This window comes from Furipterus horrens, unplaced genomic scaffold (assembly GCF_987537825.1).
Source record: "Furipterus horrens unplaced genomic scaffold, mFurHor1.1.pri manual_scaffold_16, whole genome shotgun sequence".
NCBI classification, from domain to species: domain Eukaryota; kingdom Metazoa; phylum Chordata; class Mammalia; order Chiroptera; family Furipteridae; genus Furipterus; species Furipterus horrens.
Genome location: NW_028327186.1, coordinates 13,404,962 through 13,423,789, shown reverse-complemented (window position 1 = coordinate 13,423,789; position 18,828 = coordinate 13,404,962). Strand labels below are relative to the sequence as shown.

Sequence of the window (18,828 nt, the reverse complement as noted above, 5' to 3'; positions counted from 1 at the left end):
AAGGTCAGCTCCTTTGGGAAGAGCCTTGAAGCCATGTGGCCTTGGACAGGTCACTTTACCTTTTCCGCTCCTTCCTCTAGATCCCCCATCTGGACAGGCGCCGGACCAGACGACTGCGCAGCTCGGCCGTGCTGGGGCCAATGGCTCTGATGCAGAGCCTCACGCCTCTCTTCTCGCCTCAAGAACAGAAGGCTGAAACGCCAGAAACATTCAGCTTCTAAAAGTGTTTCACAGCAAGTGATGTGACACAAACCAAAAAGGTTCAGCCCATGGGCTCGAGCCTGGCCCTTCCCGCCTCCCTGCCATTGCACTTGTCCTTAACCCCCGTAACTGCTGCAGACCTGCTTCAGGGTGGCAGCTCTTGTCACAACTTTCCTGTGGCCCAGACGCCTGTCGCCGCCTCCCTGCAGGCTGCCAGCTCCGTGGGGCACTCCCAACCTCAGCCACACCCCAGGGCAGCAGAGCGGGCGCCAGAGCGACCCCCACGTGTGGCTGCTTTCTGAGAGCCCAAGGGAAGCCATCAGGAGGGCGGAGCAGCGGCCAGAGCACCCTCTGAGCGGGATGTTAAACATTTATAATAATATCAAACTATCTGTTAGCAGAAGAGGCCATACTGTCTGAAAGCAGATGCTCCTTCTCCATTCCCCTCTCCTTTCACACACAAAGTCCTATCAGCTGACAAAACCTTGAACTGAAACGGAAAACAATTTAACTGCAGCCGGGAAATACATTCGGCAGGGTCAGTTGAAGTCAGTATGCTTTTGTCACCTCAGCTATGATTTTCTGAAGACGGGGGTCTATTTAAGATACCGTTCATGCTGTCTGGCCATCCTTCCTTAATTCTGAATTTGCCAACCCTGTTCCCTTAACAACCAGGTTAGGTGGGTTACAATCGTGGCAATATTCATATTTATACTCTTGCCTCAAACACAGAACCCTCCATGAACAAGGCAAGCAAAGAAAAAATAATAAATTTTTACTACCTTTCTTCAATTTTCTTTGTCTTTATGAAGCTAGGCATAGTTCTGGTAGTAGTTTTAAAGCTGTGGAGAGACTTTATTATATATTTCATTACAGAATTAGGAAATTTCAAAAATAATTCTTTGGAACCACAATTAAAAAGAAGCATAACATCCCCATAAAAAAGCATTCTGGCATTTGTTAGAATTTTTTCTCAAGTTATGAAATGCAGCTTTCCAATGACTGTTATAATGGCCACGGATTTCTATGATTTCAGCTGAGTCCTCTCAAAATGTTTCTCCTTGAGACATGGTCACGACTCATTTCTTCTTCAATAGCTCAGTCATTTCAGGAACTACCTGCAAATTTAAAAAGAAGTAATTAAGCCACAGGAGCCTCACTGTGACTGTCACCACCCCCACTGAGCCCCCAGAGGGCAGAAGGAAGAATGTGAAGCCCTCCGGAGGCACCTGGGCTTCCTGTTCCCACCCAGGAACTCTGTCCACACTTCTGGGGAGGACACACCTCTGAGGGAGAGACCCCTGGGCACATGGCTGGCAGGGACAAGAGCCCACTCACTGCCCAGGAACCTCTGTGACCCAACCACAGCCCTCAGGAAGTCCACTGTTCCTGTCTGTGCAGAGGGGACCTCTGGCCTCCCTGGCACTCCGCCTTCCCTATGGCCCCCCTGCCTCTCCTCCAGAGGCCACACTAAGCCTCTTGTTCAGTCATGACTCCTGTCAACCTCCTCAAACTTCTCTCCTGGTTCATTCACTCACCATTCATTTCGCAAACACTGCCGTTGCTTCCGCGCACGTTACTACCTTCCGGCGTATAACAAAGAGCTGCACGCTGAACGTTCAAGGTTGTCACTCTATTAAAATCAAGGCCTTCTTCTACTGCAGCGGCCGGCCAGCAGGCACAGTAAGGGGAAACTGACCGCGTTGGCACCCACGTTAAAAAGGATTATTTACTGACTCCCCCCCCCACCGCCCAGGCTCTGCCCTCCAGCTGCAGCCTCTCTGTTAGGGCCATGCAGCCCCCACACCAAGGGCTTCCTCACTGCAGGAGACCTACTCCTCCCAGGGCTGGATGCCACTTTCAGAGCCTCAATTCTTGCCTGAGTGATTTCTGCACAAGGTAACTTAGAAGCTTGTAGGCAGGCCCTAAGGGACAAAGAGGCCAGACCACACATAAACTGTGCCCTTTAAATATGATCAAATGAGTATCAGGTGCTCATCAATACCACTGAGGTAGTTTCTTTCCCGAGGAGGACAAGTAGAAGCAGCAGCAAGTAGAAAGAACACTAAAAAAAGTGCAGTATGTGAGGAGTGGGAAGGAAGTGTTCTCCCCGACACCTGTCACATCAGCTCGGGCAGCCGGGCAGCCTTGCTGGGTCACAGAGGTGGGGCTTGAGCGCTCACACTCTTCCCCTGAAAAGCTACAGCATCACTGGCAGATCTCCATCTGAAGGGATCTTATGTAAATTTCTTTATAGCACCTGCCAAATAGGATTCTAGGTTATAATTACTTGGATCACTTCACAGTGTGTACTAACTCAGCACATGCGATGCCAAGAGCCATATAGGTATTTTAAAGACAATACTGACTCCTTAAAGGGAAAGTTACAATGCTCTATATAAACATCAGGTATTTATTAGGAAAACTCAATTTAAGTAGTTCAAAACTGTGTACATATATTAACATGTACATACACAGGCAGAAGCACAGACACACAAACACACAATGTCTCCCTGTAACAGCTGTTTCCCTGACCAAGGCTGAGAGGTTCTCAGATGACAAGCTATCTAGACAACAGTTTACCTTGAACAAATCTGCAACTATTCCATAATCTGCCACTTGAAAAATTGGAGCTTCTGGGTCTTTGTTAATTGCCACAATTGTCTGTGAAATAAAAACAAAGAGTTTGCCCCTTGTCAAGAAAACAATCACATAAATTGATAGTTCTGTTTTAACTACCCCAATAACAAATGTATAGTGTTCAAAAATGTCTACCAAATTAGATTCATTTGATTCATTTGTGCCAATACTGTAAATTTAGAACTTTCTTTGGGACATAAAGTTATCTCCCACTCCCACCACGAGCCCGTCACAGTAATAAAAATATTGTAAATCATTATTTTTTTAAAGTTATTTTTGACTTACAAACAAACGTTTACTTTTAGATTAGTAACAACTCAGAAGAAAGGATGTGGGAGTCGGGACCCTGTCTCCCCACCTGCACAACAACTGCACCGGCAGAATCATCTCAGGTGAGCATCTGGGAACGCTGGCCTCCACAGAAGGCTTGCGGCCCCAGGGGGAGGCCTGCAGGTGAGCTGCAGGCTCTCAGCCGGGCAGCACCCCACCCACCCCCGCCCCACCGCCAGCCCTGGGAGCAGGCCGCTGTGCACCCAGCTTGCAGGAATCAGAGCTGGCGAAAAGGACCCTGTCCTCCAAATATTGGGGGTCTGGGCTGTGATCACCGACTGCTGCTTCAGACCACAGGAACGTGGACAAAGAGCAGGGTGGCCACCAAAGGGGCCCCTCCTCCTCTGGCTGAAATGATCTGCAAGAGAGTGAAAGGGACGTTGTGCTTTCGCTGGCCCCTTTCATTTTCAGGTTTCTCCCCTTTCTGAAACCAGACTAGGAAATTCAAAAGCAAGTGCAGATGTGTGTCCCTCACAGATGGCTTCTGATACCGTCGCAATTGAAGTAAAATTAGTTATATTTTATAGGTAAGATTTTATAGTAATTCAAATCCCTAGAAGCAAAATTAAGTTTCTGCCTATCTATTACTCTATCTCACGAAACAGCTAGGACACATTTTAAGTATTTTGCTATAGCCTGACTTAAAATACAGGTCACACAACATATGTTAATTCCCTACAGGGGCCCCCGAGGAGACCCTCAGAGCCATGGGCCTACGAGAGCCTGGAGCACAGTGCAGCCTAGGGGAAGCACCCCTCCGTCCCCCAGGGGACCAGGCCATGTGCACTGAACACTGTGTGCACAGACAGTCAACAGGTTTCCCACTGAGCCTCAAACCCAAAGTCACAAGGACAAACATGCTGAGTCACAGGCACTGATCTGCAAGGAGGTGTTTCTCTTCTGGGTATATGTAGCCTGTTTCACAGCTACTAGCACAGATTTATTTAATTAATGATGGGTAATGATTTTCCTGGAGTCTACCTACTTAAATATCTGACAGTTTAATGATCTGAAAGCTTTTTCATCCCACTATATAAAGGTTATTTTAAAAGAAACAGCATATAGCTGTGGGCAAGGAACCACTGAAGTATGTAAGAAAAAAACGACTTGGGCTGGTTATAGTTTTTTACATTACCGAAAGAATATTCCTGAATTATCAACTGTGAAGCACCATGATAAAATCTAGCTTGCTACCCTCAAGCTCTCTGATGTCCTTGTAGATGGACACTCTTCTTCCTCACAGAGCGCCTACCGCACAGACGGCTTCAGCCGTGTCAGTCTGCACACAGTCCCCAAGCGCTTCATTACACTGACTCGTTTGATAATCACATCTCATTCTTTCAACTACACTACGGGGCTAATTAAAATGACAGCTATCAGATTTATGAATGCAACTATCTGACTTAAACCATCCATTCTGAAATCCTGTTTCAGAGCCTGACCAAAACGACGCCAGGAGGCTGCAGTGTCTCCCCCAGGTGTCCCACCCTGCAGTTCCGGGATGGGCTGCCTGAGTGTCTGTGGGCTGCATGGACAGATCGAGTCTTGGCTCAAGGTTAGTCTTATGATTGCTCCCCAGCACTGGGCTCCTCACCTCAGCTGCCCTGCTTTGCTTTGAGGTGCACGGTCTGCCTAGTCCCTCCTCCCCCCCAGTCCAGGCCTGGCGGCACAGAGTGAGAATTTTCACCAGATCATCTTAGCAGGTAGAATCTTTTATCTTTGAGAAGCAGAATTCTAGATATGTCTGAATGGGCTCAGGTAAAAATATTTTTTAAGGTTGCAGGTGCTGGAGTGTTTTTTCCTTTAGTGCGGCAGTACCATTTCCCCATTGGCGGTGTGTTTTCGGAACTCAGTGAAGAAACCTGCCATCCAACTGTGAAATCTGACTGGTTTTGAGGCAATTCATTTAGAGGGTACAAGGAGGTAGAGCAAGCATTTTTTTCAAGGTAGAAGTTAAACCTGTTGAAAGTTTATTACCTTTTATATCCAACTTCCATCTGAATGCATAAAAGCAAGAGTGTCAAAAGCATCTCTGACTTCATGAAAAACTAAGTTCAACATTCAAACTGTTCACTGTTATGCATGAATTAATGTGTCATACTCTGAAATATATGTTCAGAGAGTTGTTACACAGGACTTTCAGGTACAGTCAGTCTAAGCAGCAAGGTCAAGTGTTTTTCCACTGTACACTGCATTTTTGAAAATTACTGAGGTGTTAAGACACTCCAGCCCAAAATGTCTCAGTCACATTTTAGTAACAACCCAAAAGGGGGCACTTTCTGACATATGTCTTGGGGGACTGTTAGGGGTCCAGGGCGAAGCAGACAGAGAACGAGGGGTCAGAACCTCATCAAGTTGTTGTTTTCTGCTCACAGACGGTCAAAGCAGGAAGGGGTCTCAGTACTTGCACTGGGCAGAAAAGAAGGGAGATTCAAACAGAACACACCCGGTGGCACCAGCTCCAGAGCTGGGACCCAGGGGCAGCCTCTCCCAGTAGAGCTGCAGCTACAGGCAGCAGACAGGACGCGCCTCTCAGTTCCCAGGTCTCAGTGGCTGTCACCGTCACACAGTGGGAAACGTGCACTGAAACCCAAAACTGTACGCAGAAGCTTCTCCTCTGAGCATCACCGAGTGTTGTGCAGTTACCTTGCTGTCCTTCATCCCAGCCAGATGCTGGATGGCTCCAGATATCCCCACGGCAATGTAAAGTTCCTGCAATGAGAGGCCATGCCATTAGTATGTAGTTAATATTATATAATACCTTCCAAAGCATTTGCTATTAGCAATTCAAGTCTTAGGCAAAAGATACCAAAATAAAATAGATGCAGTAAGTATGATTTAAATCAGGCTATCCTTCCCCGCCCTCCCTGACCCATCGTCCCTTCCCTCTGAATCCCCACAGTGGTGGTGGGAGAGTTAAGTGCGGACGAGAGTCACGGAGCCATAACCGCGTGTCAGCCACTGTGCCGGGCACCTCACACCAACTGTTCCACTTAATCGCACAACTTCCTCTGAGGGAGCACTTCTTGTCTGGGCTGCTTGTCACTCTGTCCCTATTTATTCACAGTGCACACACACGGTGCAGTAACAGGGGAACACACAGATGCACACATAGGAAAGTTATTCTGACTTACTTGTTTGCCTTCTCGCGGCTGCATGCATGTACACACAGAGTCCCCCTGCGAAAGAACAAGCTTCTCGAAGGCATAGGCTCAGCTTGTGCATTTCCAACTCCCAGTAAAAGGCCCCCACACTGCATTTTCTAAGGAAATGTTGATGATAAGATTTGCTCCTCTTCCTATCCCTCTGCCCCCAGTAAGTACAGAGGAAACTGCTGTCTGCTTCCCGTCGCTGGGCACTGGGAACGTCAGGGAGAACACGCTGTGCCAGCACGTAACCGTCCAACTGCTACGCTGTGCACCAGAAACTAATACTGAATACAGTTTACCTGAATGTAAACTGTAACTGAAACATAAAATTTAAATTAACAGAGATGTTGAAAGGGTAATTAAAGATCTAAGATCAAAAAATAAAAGAGCTTAGCTGCTCCATTCTGTCTACTGGACACATAAACTGAACTCTCACATCTCGGTTGGGGCAGGGGGTGCGCCTGCCACGTAAGGAAATGGTCACACCGACGACAAGGTCTCTCTTCCATGGGAAGAGCGTGGGAGGCCCCGAAGGTGGCTCTGTCACACTCAAGTCTCGTGACGCGGCAGATCCTCCAAGTCAGTGACAGCGTCAGGCATCCCACCTTGTTTTCTGCATGGCTCATAATCCCATTTAACAACCACTCAGTCCCAGATCAAAGAGCATTCCTGTTGCCATCAGCCACTGCCATCTAATGCTATGGTTTTCACACACGTGAAATGTGTGCGGCTGTGCGTGAGTCCTTTCCCTCTCAGCCTCCCCAGCTATAAACTGGGGACAGCCCCCGCCCCAGAGCTTTGTACCAAGGCTCCCAGGACACTCAGAAGTGCAGCCAGGGCTGAGACCCACAAGAACGGGGCACCCCTCAGCCTCAGACTTGCAAGTCTACCCGGCAGATCGATGGGCTGTCCCCGGGCCTTATCTTTAAAGGCACAGAGCGTCCAGCTGCTTCCAGAGCAGCAGGACACCACTGCGCACCCTGGAAAAGGAAACAACCTAGTCCCCAAAGTGACTTCATCATGTAAACATGAGCTGTGCTTATTTACTGATTCTGCTTGCTCCAGAGTGATCATGAAAATCCTGAAGGAAAGGAAGAGCCACTTGTTTTAGGGCTGGGAGGTGCCTGCAGAAGCGTGTGTAGAGGACGGAAAGCAGGTCTTGCTCCGTGAGTCCGTCTCGAGCACACAACTGAGCAATGCAACCAAGGCCTTGTCATCAAACTGTCCCGTCAGACATGGACCCTCGAGTGACAAAAGGGCTTTTTTTTTCTTTAAAAAAGCAGCACTATTTTCTATTGAGGATTTGCAGGTAACTTCAATTAGTAAGTTTAACATCATTTCAGTCTGTTCTGAGTAACATTTCTTTCATAGAAGAACATTCACTAAATTGTTAATCGAAACACATGAAATCTCACATTCAGAATAACAGGCCAACAAGCTCTAATGTAAAGACTTTTCACACAAGAAACTATCTCACTGACCACTCCTCTAAGTACATCCGCAGGAAGGGTCACAGCTCTGTGACGAGTCCGTCTGACACACACGCCCACGTGAAAATTCAACAGGTCTTAACCGTCTCTCCACCTGCATCATAAACTGCTAATAAAATTGTTGATTCATCCTGGCAATAAATGTCTACATAGACATAACATAAATGAATTCACTTTACGCCCCTGAGAAACGAACACCATTTGTTGACCTCAAACCACAAATGTCACTGAGGAAAGGACAGGCTCTGGGCCAGAGCAAACCGCGCCGAAGGCCACGCCTGTCGTGCCGCCCTCTGGCCACCAGCACAGACAGTGCACACAGGTCCAGGTGACCAGCAGGGACCCACTCACAGAGCAAACAAGGGTTTCTGCATAAACACAGAAGTATTAGCATGACAACCGAGAGTGAGCCCCGGACTCTGGCTGCTTTCTGAGACCGACAGCTCTCTCTCGGACAGGAAGGGAGGCTTTCTTCTCTTCTGAAGAGCACGCACAGGCAATCAGACTGCTATCACTGGATGAGTGCTCAGGGTTCAGGAAGCATTTCTGTGTTTCAGTGATAATGAGTGCGAACAAACCCTCCACTGATGCTAATTTACGGAGCACTCTAGACACTGAGAAACAACACAACGGGGCAATCCCTTCCCTGAGGCATTTTCCTTCTAAATCGGAGGGAAGGACAGCAATTAGTGGTCCCCGGAAGACAGAGCCCCAGCGGCCTGAGCCACAGGTGGAAGTGTGGGCTGATCATGCTGCGATTCAAGAGTGGGGACTGGTGGGAAGAAGGAAAGCCACGGGGCTGTGAGAGGACCAGAGGCTATTCTGAAATAAAAAGGGGAGACAGCATTTCATTACAAACAAGGACCAGCAGAAAGAAAAAGGCACAAATCCCTCTTCCTCGGTCAAAACCGGACAAAGGCTGTAGCTACAGAGCAAGGTGCAGAGGTCTAACCACTCTACAGCGGCTGAGACCGAGCTGCCGTGTCCGGGGGTTCCACGAGCCTTGCAAGAGGAACATGTCACTATGGTTAAGAACAAAGCTCTGGAATCTCCTTGCCCAGGTTTAAATCCCAGTGCAGCCACCTGACAGACATGCGACCATGGGCCAGTTCTTTAACCTGCATGGCTCAGCTTGCTCGTTTGTAAAACGGGGGTTGTGAGAACCCCTACTTCATAGGTTACTGTGAAGCTTCCATCCTTAGCCGAGAATCTAGTCTCCCAAGGCACCGCTGTGCCACTCCAGCTCAAGGCCGCTCCAACGCTGGTTCTCTCAGCCCACTGGGTGGCCCGGAGGGCTCCTGGGTGGCCGCGGGGCTGCCGCGAGGAGCCGAGCTGGGTGCACCCTGAACAGCTCTGGAGGGAAGCCTCACTCATTATCAGTCATTGTAGGGCTGCATTTTTATTACAATAATTTCTCAACAGATGGCAGTAAAGTAACTTGAGAACGGGGTACTTTCTTCCTAATTCACACAAAAGAGCTGCACAGACCAACAGAAGCGCATCAAAGCCAAGGGCTGGCACGAGAAGCCGTCACGGTTCAGGGCTCTGGATGTTGCAGGAAAATGAAACGCAGCTGAGAACTACTGCTTTAATATAGGAAACTTACACTCTGAAAAGACACGATCAATTTTTTTCTCTAGTAAGTTATATTTTTTTCTTAAAACTCTAGAAGAGCCTGAAAAATCTATCCTTAAAAACTCCTACTTCTCAAAAAAGGGCACTTAAATAATGAGTCAAAAAATTAAAATGTAGAACCACCTGGAACAAAACGCCAAAGAAACAGAATGGAGTCATCCCCCACCTGCAGTTCCCCTTCCACAGTTTCGGTTGCCCGTGGTTGACCGCAGTCTGAAAACATTAATGGAACTCTCCAGAAATAAACAATTTGTAAGATTTTTTTACAAATTAAAAAAATTAAAATATAGCTGACATACAACATTATATTAGTTTTGGGTGTATCCCCTTCCCCCTAACCCACACATTCTGAGGAGCGTGCTGGAGTCTGGTGCTGCTTCCGAAACATCTTCAGACGACAGACAATGTAATGTTTTTTGACAGTTGCATTTATCTATTCAAGCAAAGCTCTAATTTCAGTATATCCACTTGAGTATCTCAGTTGCACTGAGTCAGTATTAATAAGAACTCCACTTGCAGAGTTACCTTTACAAGGTCACTTACCCAGTTGCTGTCCTAATACCATACATTGCAAGTGAATAAAGTGACTCACTCACTAACCTCTCACTGTGTCTCATTTAACTTTACCATCGGCATGTCCAGCACACACGGTGCCGCAAAAGTACGTTTACAGTTGTGAGTACGCAAAAGTTTATTCCTCTACTATTTATTACTGTATTACTTTCCATACAATCAACTATAAACCTGCCTTCTGCCCCACCCTGTATATAGAGTTGGGTACTACCCATGGCTTCAGGCACCCACTGGGGACCTTGAAACGCACCCCTGTGGGTAAGGGGGTGCTACTGTACAACAGAAACCGTGGGATGCACCTGAAGTGATCCTTACAAAAATCTTTATATTAGAAAAGAATGGTAGAAAATTAATGAGCTAAAATCTCAACTCAAGAAAGTTGAAAATGAACAAGTGTAAGAAACTTGACTCAATCACTAATAAAACTAACTAAATAAATAAGATCTGAGAGAGCTGAGGCGTTCAGGTCCTGACTCTCCCACTTAGCATCTGTGTTCTTGGGAGACTTACTTAAGCTCTCAAGGGTTCGTGTCGTGTGCAAAATGGAGGTAAATACCAGCATCTAATGGGACTGTTGAGATTATTAGATGTGAAGAGCTCAAAATGTGTGCTATTAATGCTATTATTATCCCTTAATGACCACTGACTCTTTAAAAGGTATAATAAGACAGCCAATTATCTTAGTAATTCCATTCACACTACAAGAATAGTTTAAATCCTTACTATCTCAAAGTGAGTTGGTACTAACTTGACGCAGTTCTCCTGGGATAACGTATTGGAAAAACTTCATTGACCTGTTAGTTTCTTGTTTGTATTTACTAAGCTATGAAGTTAGAATTTCTGCTCAACTTCCTAGACAGTGCTGGCTGAATTTAGGGTGAATGTTTTTTTATTTTCTTTACTTTTAGAGAGAGGGGAAAAGGAGGGAGAAAGAGAGGGAGAGAAACATCCATGTGAGAGAAAAACATCGATTGGTTGCCTCTCGAATGCACCCTGACCAGGGACCCCATAAACCAGGCCTGTGTCCTGACCAGGAATCGAATTGGCGACCTTTTACTTTGCAGGACGACACCCAACCTACTGAGCCACACCAATCAGGACTGTAGTGAATTTCTTTACAAAATTCCAACAAAATCTTCGTACAGGGATACATATCCCAGATACAGGTATGAAGACATATCAAATTGGGCATATAAAAATACATAAGAGATTTAAATTACATAAGTTTATGATATAAACTCATACACTGACGTTTTTTCTGGAATTGGAACAGTATTCTGCCAGCAGAAACTTCAAATCTGCTTTACTTTAAACAAAGTAGAAAGATTTAAACATTTAGTTTTTTGTTTACATGAAACATGAAATTGAGCGGAATGGTTAAATCTGGAGCTCTCAGAGCAGAAAAGTCAAGCCAATATTGCTTCATCTCTTTAAAAATTAGGTTTATAATTTCTGTTCTACCAACAGCCTCCCTTTCTAGACAGAGCTGGGGAAGCAGTTTGGACAACTGCGTTTCTTCAAAGGTAACTTTAATAGACATCAGGCAAGCAGTTCCGAGGTCCAACGTTACGCTCCCCAAACAACGCCCTAGCACTGCCACGGACGACACCGTGGCGAGCGAGCTCCACGCCTTCCTTCCTGAGAAGACCGTGGAGGCGTGACCTCCAACAGACACGATTCCAGCTAAAACACAACACACACGCAGGATAAACGCCAAGGCAGGAGTTACATGGAATTTATCGCAGCAAATAATGGATGTCTTTTTCAGGCGCAGATCAACCTAAGTCTATTTTCTAATTACTACAAGCCTCCGGACATCGATACTGCTATATTTCATCCTGCTGCTCATTTAAAAAGTCAAACTATTGCTTATGTTTTTCTGTTTGGAAGAGGCCGCCAAACGCAAAGCACGGCTATCGGTGGCTCTTTTCTCAGGCAGGGTTGCGGCTAAACCGCGTTTTGCAGGAACGGAGGACCTGACCTACGTTCTCGGTGCAAAGTGGAGAGTCTGTGCCATCCGTCAGACAGCGCTCCTCCTCAGGGCAGCTCCAGTTTTGTCTGAACTCAAGTGGCACACCTGTTGTCACAGTGACACGAGCTGTCTCGGACGTGCGAGTCATCACGCCGTACTTTATATACACGCTATCCATTGTGACAATAACTCAAAGGAGTGAAACTCGTTCCCATTTTATAGACGAGAAAGCACAGGCTCAGGCAGGCTTGGTGAGCTGTCCGAGGTTATATACTCCTAGTAAAAGGCAGGCTTCTTAATCCAAGTCTTTTAATTTTAAATTCAATGCTTTTCCACATTGTGACGAGAGGGGCAATATGCTTTAACTGAAAAGTTACTCGTCTATTAAAGGTCCAGTATACATATTTATCTAGAGAAACAGCTCTAAAACCAGGGGAGGTGAGATGAACAGCTAACTTAAGTTTATATATAAAACGTATCCCCAGTTTTAGCTACCACCGGTTTTTGTCCCATGTCACTAGAAGTATCTGTTCGTAATATTAGCTCTGGGTTCCTTGTGCTCACAAGGGACACAAGCTATAAACCCTGTTGACATATCTCTCTACTAACCACTCTCATGCCAGCTGATGGCCCTCACACAGGCCCCCACACACGCCAGCTACCAGGTTACCAAGGAGACTGACATAGAAGGGGCAAGACCCAGAAACGATTTCTTCTTTGCTATTGTTGATGTTTGTTTTAATTTACATTAAAACATCTGGGTATATGACATCAAAACACTTAGATGTGTAATCAATCTATTACAAAGCTTTGTATTTCAGCAGGTCAAATAAAATGTCTGACTGTCAAATATTTTACCAGTAAGGGTTACAAGTGATCCGAGCTGGTTAGAACAGGCTAAGTCACATGTACTAGCACAGACTCCTGGAGGAGTAAGGAACCCCTAAGACCATCTACGCAGTCTCTGTGTCTCATCAACGACAGAAGCCGAGGCCCCAGCACAGCCGGCACCAGAACCTGGCTGCCCAGTGCTGTTCTCTTCACTCACCACCCTGCTGTTTTCCCAGAATTGCGAGGAAGAGTTAGGCCACTGCTTCTGCACAGCCTTTCTTGATGTTTAGTCTAAAATTACTGTGATAACTTCTGTGCCACGGAGCTCATAAAAGCCACAAAGTAACCAGAGAAAAGGTTTTGAGGTTCCTCAAAAAGCTAAACATAAAATTATCATATGACCCAGCGATAATCCCATCCGTAGGTGCAGACCCTAAAGAACTGAAAACGGACTCAAACAGATACTTGTAAGTGAATCAGCATCACTGACAATGGTTAAAAGGTGAAAATAAAACAAACCAGGTGTCCACCAAGAGAGGAATAAATAAACAAAGGTTTATGGAATGGTATAGGGACATTTTTCATCCATAAAAAGGAATAAGTCTTTACACATGCTGAAAAAGATGAAATCTGAAAACATGCTAAATGAAATAAGACAGTCATGAAAGGACAAATGCCGTCTGACTCCACTTTCATGAAATACCTCACACAGGCTAGATCCCAGCCACGCGCATTGGGGACGACCAGGGGCGGGGGTGGGGTGTGGTGCTAGTGCTTCATGGGTACAGTTTTGGTTCAGGGTGATGCAAAATTTTGGGTGTGGATAGTGGTGATGGTTGCACATTATGTGATTAATGCCATTGAACTGTACACTTAAAAATGGTTAAATGTCGAATTTTGTTAGATTTCACAATCAAAAAGTCATTAGAAGGTTATCACTATCAGAATCCTTCACAAAATTCTCCATCTTCAAAAAACTTAATTCTAGAATTTTGTGGTTTTGACAATTATCAAGAATAAATAGTTCATAGAATGTCAAAAACAACAACAACAATAGTAGTGAAAGCAGATACTACAATGTACCAAAGCCTTCAACTCACAGGATCTATGTGTAATCTCTGCCCTATCTTTGTAATTTTTTCTGTAAACCTAAAACTGTTCTAAAAAAGGTTAAAAAAAAAAAAAAAAAAAGCAGCAGCCAACCAAAGTTGTGAAGTTCAGCCCAAGTTACAGAAAGATTCCTTGAGGCACCTTCTGACGCTGTTAGAATTGAATTAGCTAATTTATTAAAATGTTCTTTTGTACAAGATGTTAGGACTCCCGTCTTGGGCCCTGAAGTGAACAAAGGGATGGAATTACATGTACTAAGTGACCAGCCGCCCACTGAATACACATTTCCTCCCAGTACAGCGTCTCACGTTCTCTGACATTCATGTGCATGTCAGAGCTGAAGCTACTCATGACAAAGGAGATTAGCTTTTATGTGAAAACCAAAAATAGTTAGAAAAGAATAAAAATTTAGAATAGTTTTATTTCTTCCGAGTTGCCACACCAAAACAGCCACTCCAAAGATCTTCTGTCTGCTCTTACAGATTTCCACACCGGCTGTTAAGCAAGACTGACGAGACGTGTCTGCATCGGTGGGACGCTTTTAAAGTTACTACGTACGTTAAAAGAATTCAGCAGACTCTTCAGATTTACAAATTTTAACTTTATATATAAAATGATAATATATCAAAAACTTCACTGCTCTAGTCCTCTGGAATAAATGTTTAGAGAAATCAGCCTAATAAAAATTAGCTAAGAAATTAATCAAAGATAAAATTAGAACTCAGAAATACAATTGGAACTAATTTTTAGCAAATGAGTTTTAACTACTACATAACCAATTTATGTATCCAAGTCACAGCTTATAAACCCTACAGCTTCTCCTGGGTCACGGGGAGCTTCGCTGCAAGGGCTCGGACCGTCCAGGCCACGCAACTCCCTCTAGGAGTGTGCAGGGCACTCTGCGGACTGCAGGTCCATGCAGCGTTTCTCCTTGTCCTCTGGGGAACAGAACATCAACTGCTTTCAGCTAAATGCACTCACATATGAATATTTTAGTACAATTTAATGCTTCCATACCAAACCCAAAGGAATAAAAGCATCAATTTGTGAACACAGTTCTCTGGGAGTTAAAAGCCAAGCTGGATAATGCAGTATGAAAGGGGTTGTCAATCTGCAGCTTTTCAGCAAGTCAGAAGCAGCCCATAAATTCACTCCTAGCTATACACAAATAACCCTATAAAGTTCATTCCTCCATAGACTTTCCCACATTAGTGAGTTTTCCAAAGAGAACCCTGAAATCAAAACTTATTGTGTTGGTAAATTCTCCCAAAACTGCTTCTTCATCCAGTCACTATTCACTTACTATCAGGATTATTAATGGACCACTAATCTGTTAGTAAAATACCAAAATGTGGACAAAGTAATCTACTGCCACAAAGAAGAGGCACTAAATGTAAAAACCCATCTCCCTTTCCACAGGTAACAGGTTTTTTAATGACTGCAATAGGCTTCTATGTCTGGATGGTTAGGAAGGTAAAGTCGTCAACAATATCTAAACACAATTTGGAGAAAAATGTAAACTAGGAACCACCACTAGCCAAGGTTTAAAAGCCACACTAATAAATTCTCGTCAGAACATAAATCTGACACTGAATGCAGCTCAACAAATATTGACATGCTAACAAAATCCAACGACACTATCAGGCATCAGTTAAAGAAATAAGACTTCAACAATATCTGTTCATGATTTTTAAAAGAAGTCTCTTAGCAAACAAGGATTTTTTAATAGTAACACGATAGAACTGTATGCTGGATACAGTTTTAAGTGTTTCACATATTTTAACTCATTAAATCTTTAAAACTACTAAATGAAATAGAGACTATTATCATCATTTTACAGCTGAGAAAACTGTGGTACAGAGAAGTTCAGTGATTAGTCCAAGGTCACATGCAGCAAGCAAGCAGTAACACTGAGAGGTGGATTCTGGCAACCTGGCTAGAAAGTCTGAACTGTTAATGCTTTTTAACCATTATACACAGTCTATTGTAGGGAACATCTTTAATCTGATAAATAATATCTACCAAAACCAGATAGCAAGGTTCATACCTAGTGGTGGAATACTAGAGGAATTTCCTTGAAAACAGGGAGAAGGAGGGTTATCACCACTCCTATTTAACAGTGTCCTGGGAGCCATAGTTGACACAGTAAGAAAAGAAAATTACACAAAACTTCATTATTCCCAGAGACATGGCTGTGTATGTATAATACCGAAGAGAATCCACAGGACTGCATTCCTATTTATCTATACACCTTTATAAAGAAATTATGGAACCATCAAGATAAATGGAGACGTAAAACCATGGTCATAGGTAGAAACCTAAATATTGCAAAGATGTATGTCACCTCTCCCCAAATTAATCTATATATCCAATGTTCCTCGCTTGAAGTTTTGCAATAGAATATTACTAAAATTGTACTTTTAAAAACCCAAAAGTCATTAAATTGAAAAAACTACAACGAATTTGCATGAGTGTACATTTAAAGTGCTTATGATTCCGAGAGACTGTCCCATCCACTCAGCAACTGTATCTCAGCTATTTTCCTAACAGGACCATATCTTATATTCATCCTGTATAACCAAAAGTAGTGGGAACCCCAAAAGAAAGCCATTTTGAAATTTTAAAAGAAATGGAAAGATATTCAGTGCTCATGAATTGGAAGAATATAGTTACAATGTCCACACTGCCTAAAGCAATCTACAGACTGAATGCAATCCCTATCAAAATTCCAATGTCATTTTTCACAGAAATCGAACAAACAATAGTTAAATTTGTATAAAACCACAAAACACCCCAAAAAGCCAAACTAGTCTTAACAAAGAAGAACGAAGTAGGCAGCGTCACGCTCCCGAACGTCGAACAACATCACAAAGCTGCAGAGATGAAAACAGCATAAAAGCCGACACACAGATCAACGGACTAAAATGGAGCCCAGGAAAAACCCATGCATCATGGTCACTTAATTTACAACACAGGAATCAAGAACACACAGTGGGTAAAAGACAGTCTCTTCAATAAATGGTGTTGGGAAAACTGGACTATCACATGCAAAAACAATACCACTCGACCGCTATCTGACACCACACACAAAAATTAACCCCAAATGGGTTACAGACTTGAACCTAAGACCTAAAACCATAAAAATTCTAGAAGAAAACACAGGCAGCAAGCCTCCTGACGTGAGTCATGTTTGCCTTTGACACAAAAGCAAAGACGAGCAATGCCAAAGTGAAGGGGCGGGGTGACATCAAACCCGAAAGCTTCCGCACAGCAAAGGAACCATCCGCAAGATGGAAAGGCAGCCCCCTGAAGGGGAGAAAATGTCTGCAAATCATGTGTCTGATAAGCGGTTAATATCTAAAATATATAAAGAACTTATACAACTTAATAGGAAAAAAAGAAAAAAGTAATCCAATTAAAAAGTGAGCAAAGGATCTAAACAGACCTTTTCACAAAGAAGACACACAGATAACAAACGGGTCCGTGAAAGGTGTTCCACATCACTAATCATCAGAAAATGCAAATCAAAACCACACACAGTACTATTTTTATTTTTCAACTTTTCCTAAGTTTGAAATTATTTTCAAATAAAGTTAATTTAAAAAAATAAAGAGGAATGAAGTCTTTGTTGCAAACAGTAAGCTATAGACTAGTGGTTCCCTATCACTGGGCTAGAACTCTTACAGGGAGTATGAATCCATAAACACACCAGGAAATGGTCTATAAATACATGTTCAGTAATCTTCCATATGTGTGTAATACAGATGGAATGATATAAATGACACAGTAAAAACGCACTTAAATGAATTTAAAAGTGTAACCAGCCCTGGTCAGTGTGGCACAGTCGGCTGGAGCATCATCCCGTACACTAAAAGGCTGCAGATTCAATTCCTAGTCAGAGCACAGAGCTCAGTTGTGAGTTTGATCCCTGGCTGCGGAGTGGGCAGGAGGCAACCAATCTGTGCTCCTCTCTGTCATTAGCTCTCTCTCCCCCACTTACTCTCTCTCTAAAAGCAATGAAAAAATGTCCTCGGGTGAGAATCAATCAAAGCATAAATAAATTTATAGAATCTTTTGAATATAACATGTTTTCTCAAGAAATTGATTAAGAACAATTATTTTGTGGGGATAACAAAATTTGCCTTTATGTGTCCCCTTACTTAAAGAAACAGGGAACTTACTATTGGCAGTGATGTTTTTCAGAACTATTACAAAATGTCAACAAGGGGCTGCTAGCAGAGAACACGGATCCAACTGTAATAAAGCAAACGGAAGTCTCTGTGCAGCTTGAAGCACAAAGAAACACCGCATTATCAGGAGGCACGGGAGACACGTCTAACAGCCGACAGGAAAGTGTGCAGGAGAGAAGACAGCTTTTCGATGTCCACCAGCGTAACACACGCCAATAGTGGAAAGTGGCTGCCAAGAACCTAATGCAATATTAAGCAGCATTAATTAAAATATTATTTAGGAAGATAGTAATCCAACTCTGTACTAGTCAGAGCCATGTGAAGTAATGCATTTGATGCTGGGTCTCGGGATGACTCCTCACAGCCCTGAGGGAGTAACTCCTATCAGACTAACCCTCCTGCGGAGAAAGACTACGAAACCCTGTTAAACTACAGACAGCGACTGTTTAAGTGCCCTGGAGACCAACCAAGAGAGGCAGCACCCGAGGGGCAGCATTCTGTATGGAGGGCAGTGGCAGATGCGCCCACCACACCTCTCTCCTTGTTCCCTGAGTCATGTGCAGGCTTCTCACATCGGGGACAAAAAACAATCAGAAAACGGCCACTTTGGACAGAAAACTGCAGTCATTTTAGTTGAGGAAACACACAGAGGACAGTATTTGTGGCTGCCACACAAGCTAGAAAATAATGGAAAAACCCCAGAGGGA

At 44.1% G+C, this 18,828-nt stretch overlaps 1 protein-coding gene across 1 annotated transcript in view; it reads right to left on the bottom strand.

The window, feature by feature from the left end:
- Positions 1 to 1,032: 1,032 nt before the first annotated feature.
- ETFA (electron transfer flavoprotein subunit alpha) overlaps positions 1,033 to 18,828 on the bottom strand; it is a 44,577-nt gene continuing 26,781 nt past the window's right edge. Inside the window, exons 10-12 of the mRNA XM_090263603.1 lie at positions 5,818 to 5,883; positions 2,785 to 2,865; positions 1,033 to 1,319 (exon numbers count right to left, since the gene is read on the bottom strand). Of these exons, the coding sequence (XP_090119729.1) occupies positions 1,281 to 1,319; positions 2,785 to 2,865; positions 5,818 to 5,883 (186 nt within the window). The 3' untranslated portion in view covers positions 1,033 to 1,280. The remainder of the gene's footprint in view (positions 1,320 to 2,784; positions 2,866 to 5,817; positions 5,884 to 18,828) is intronic.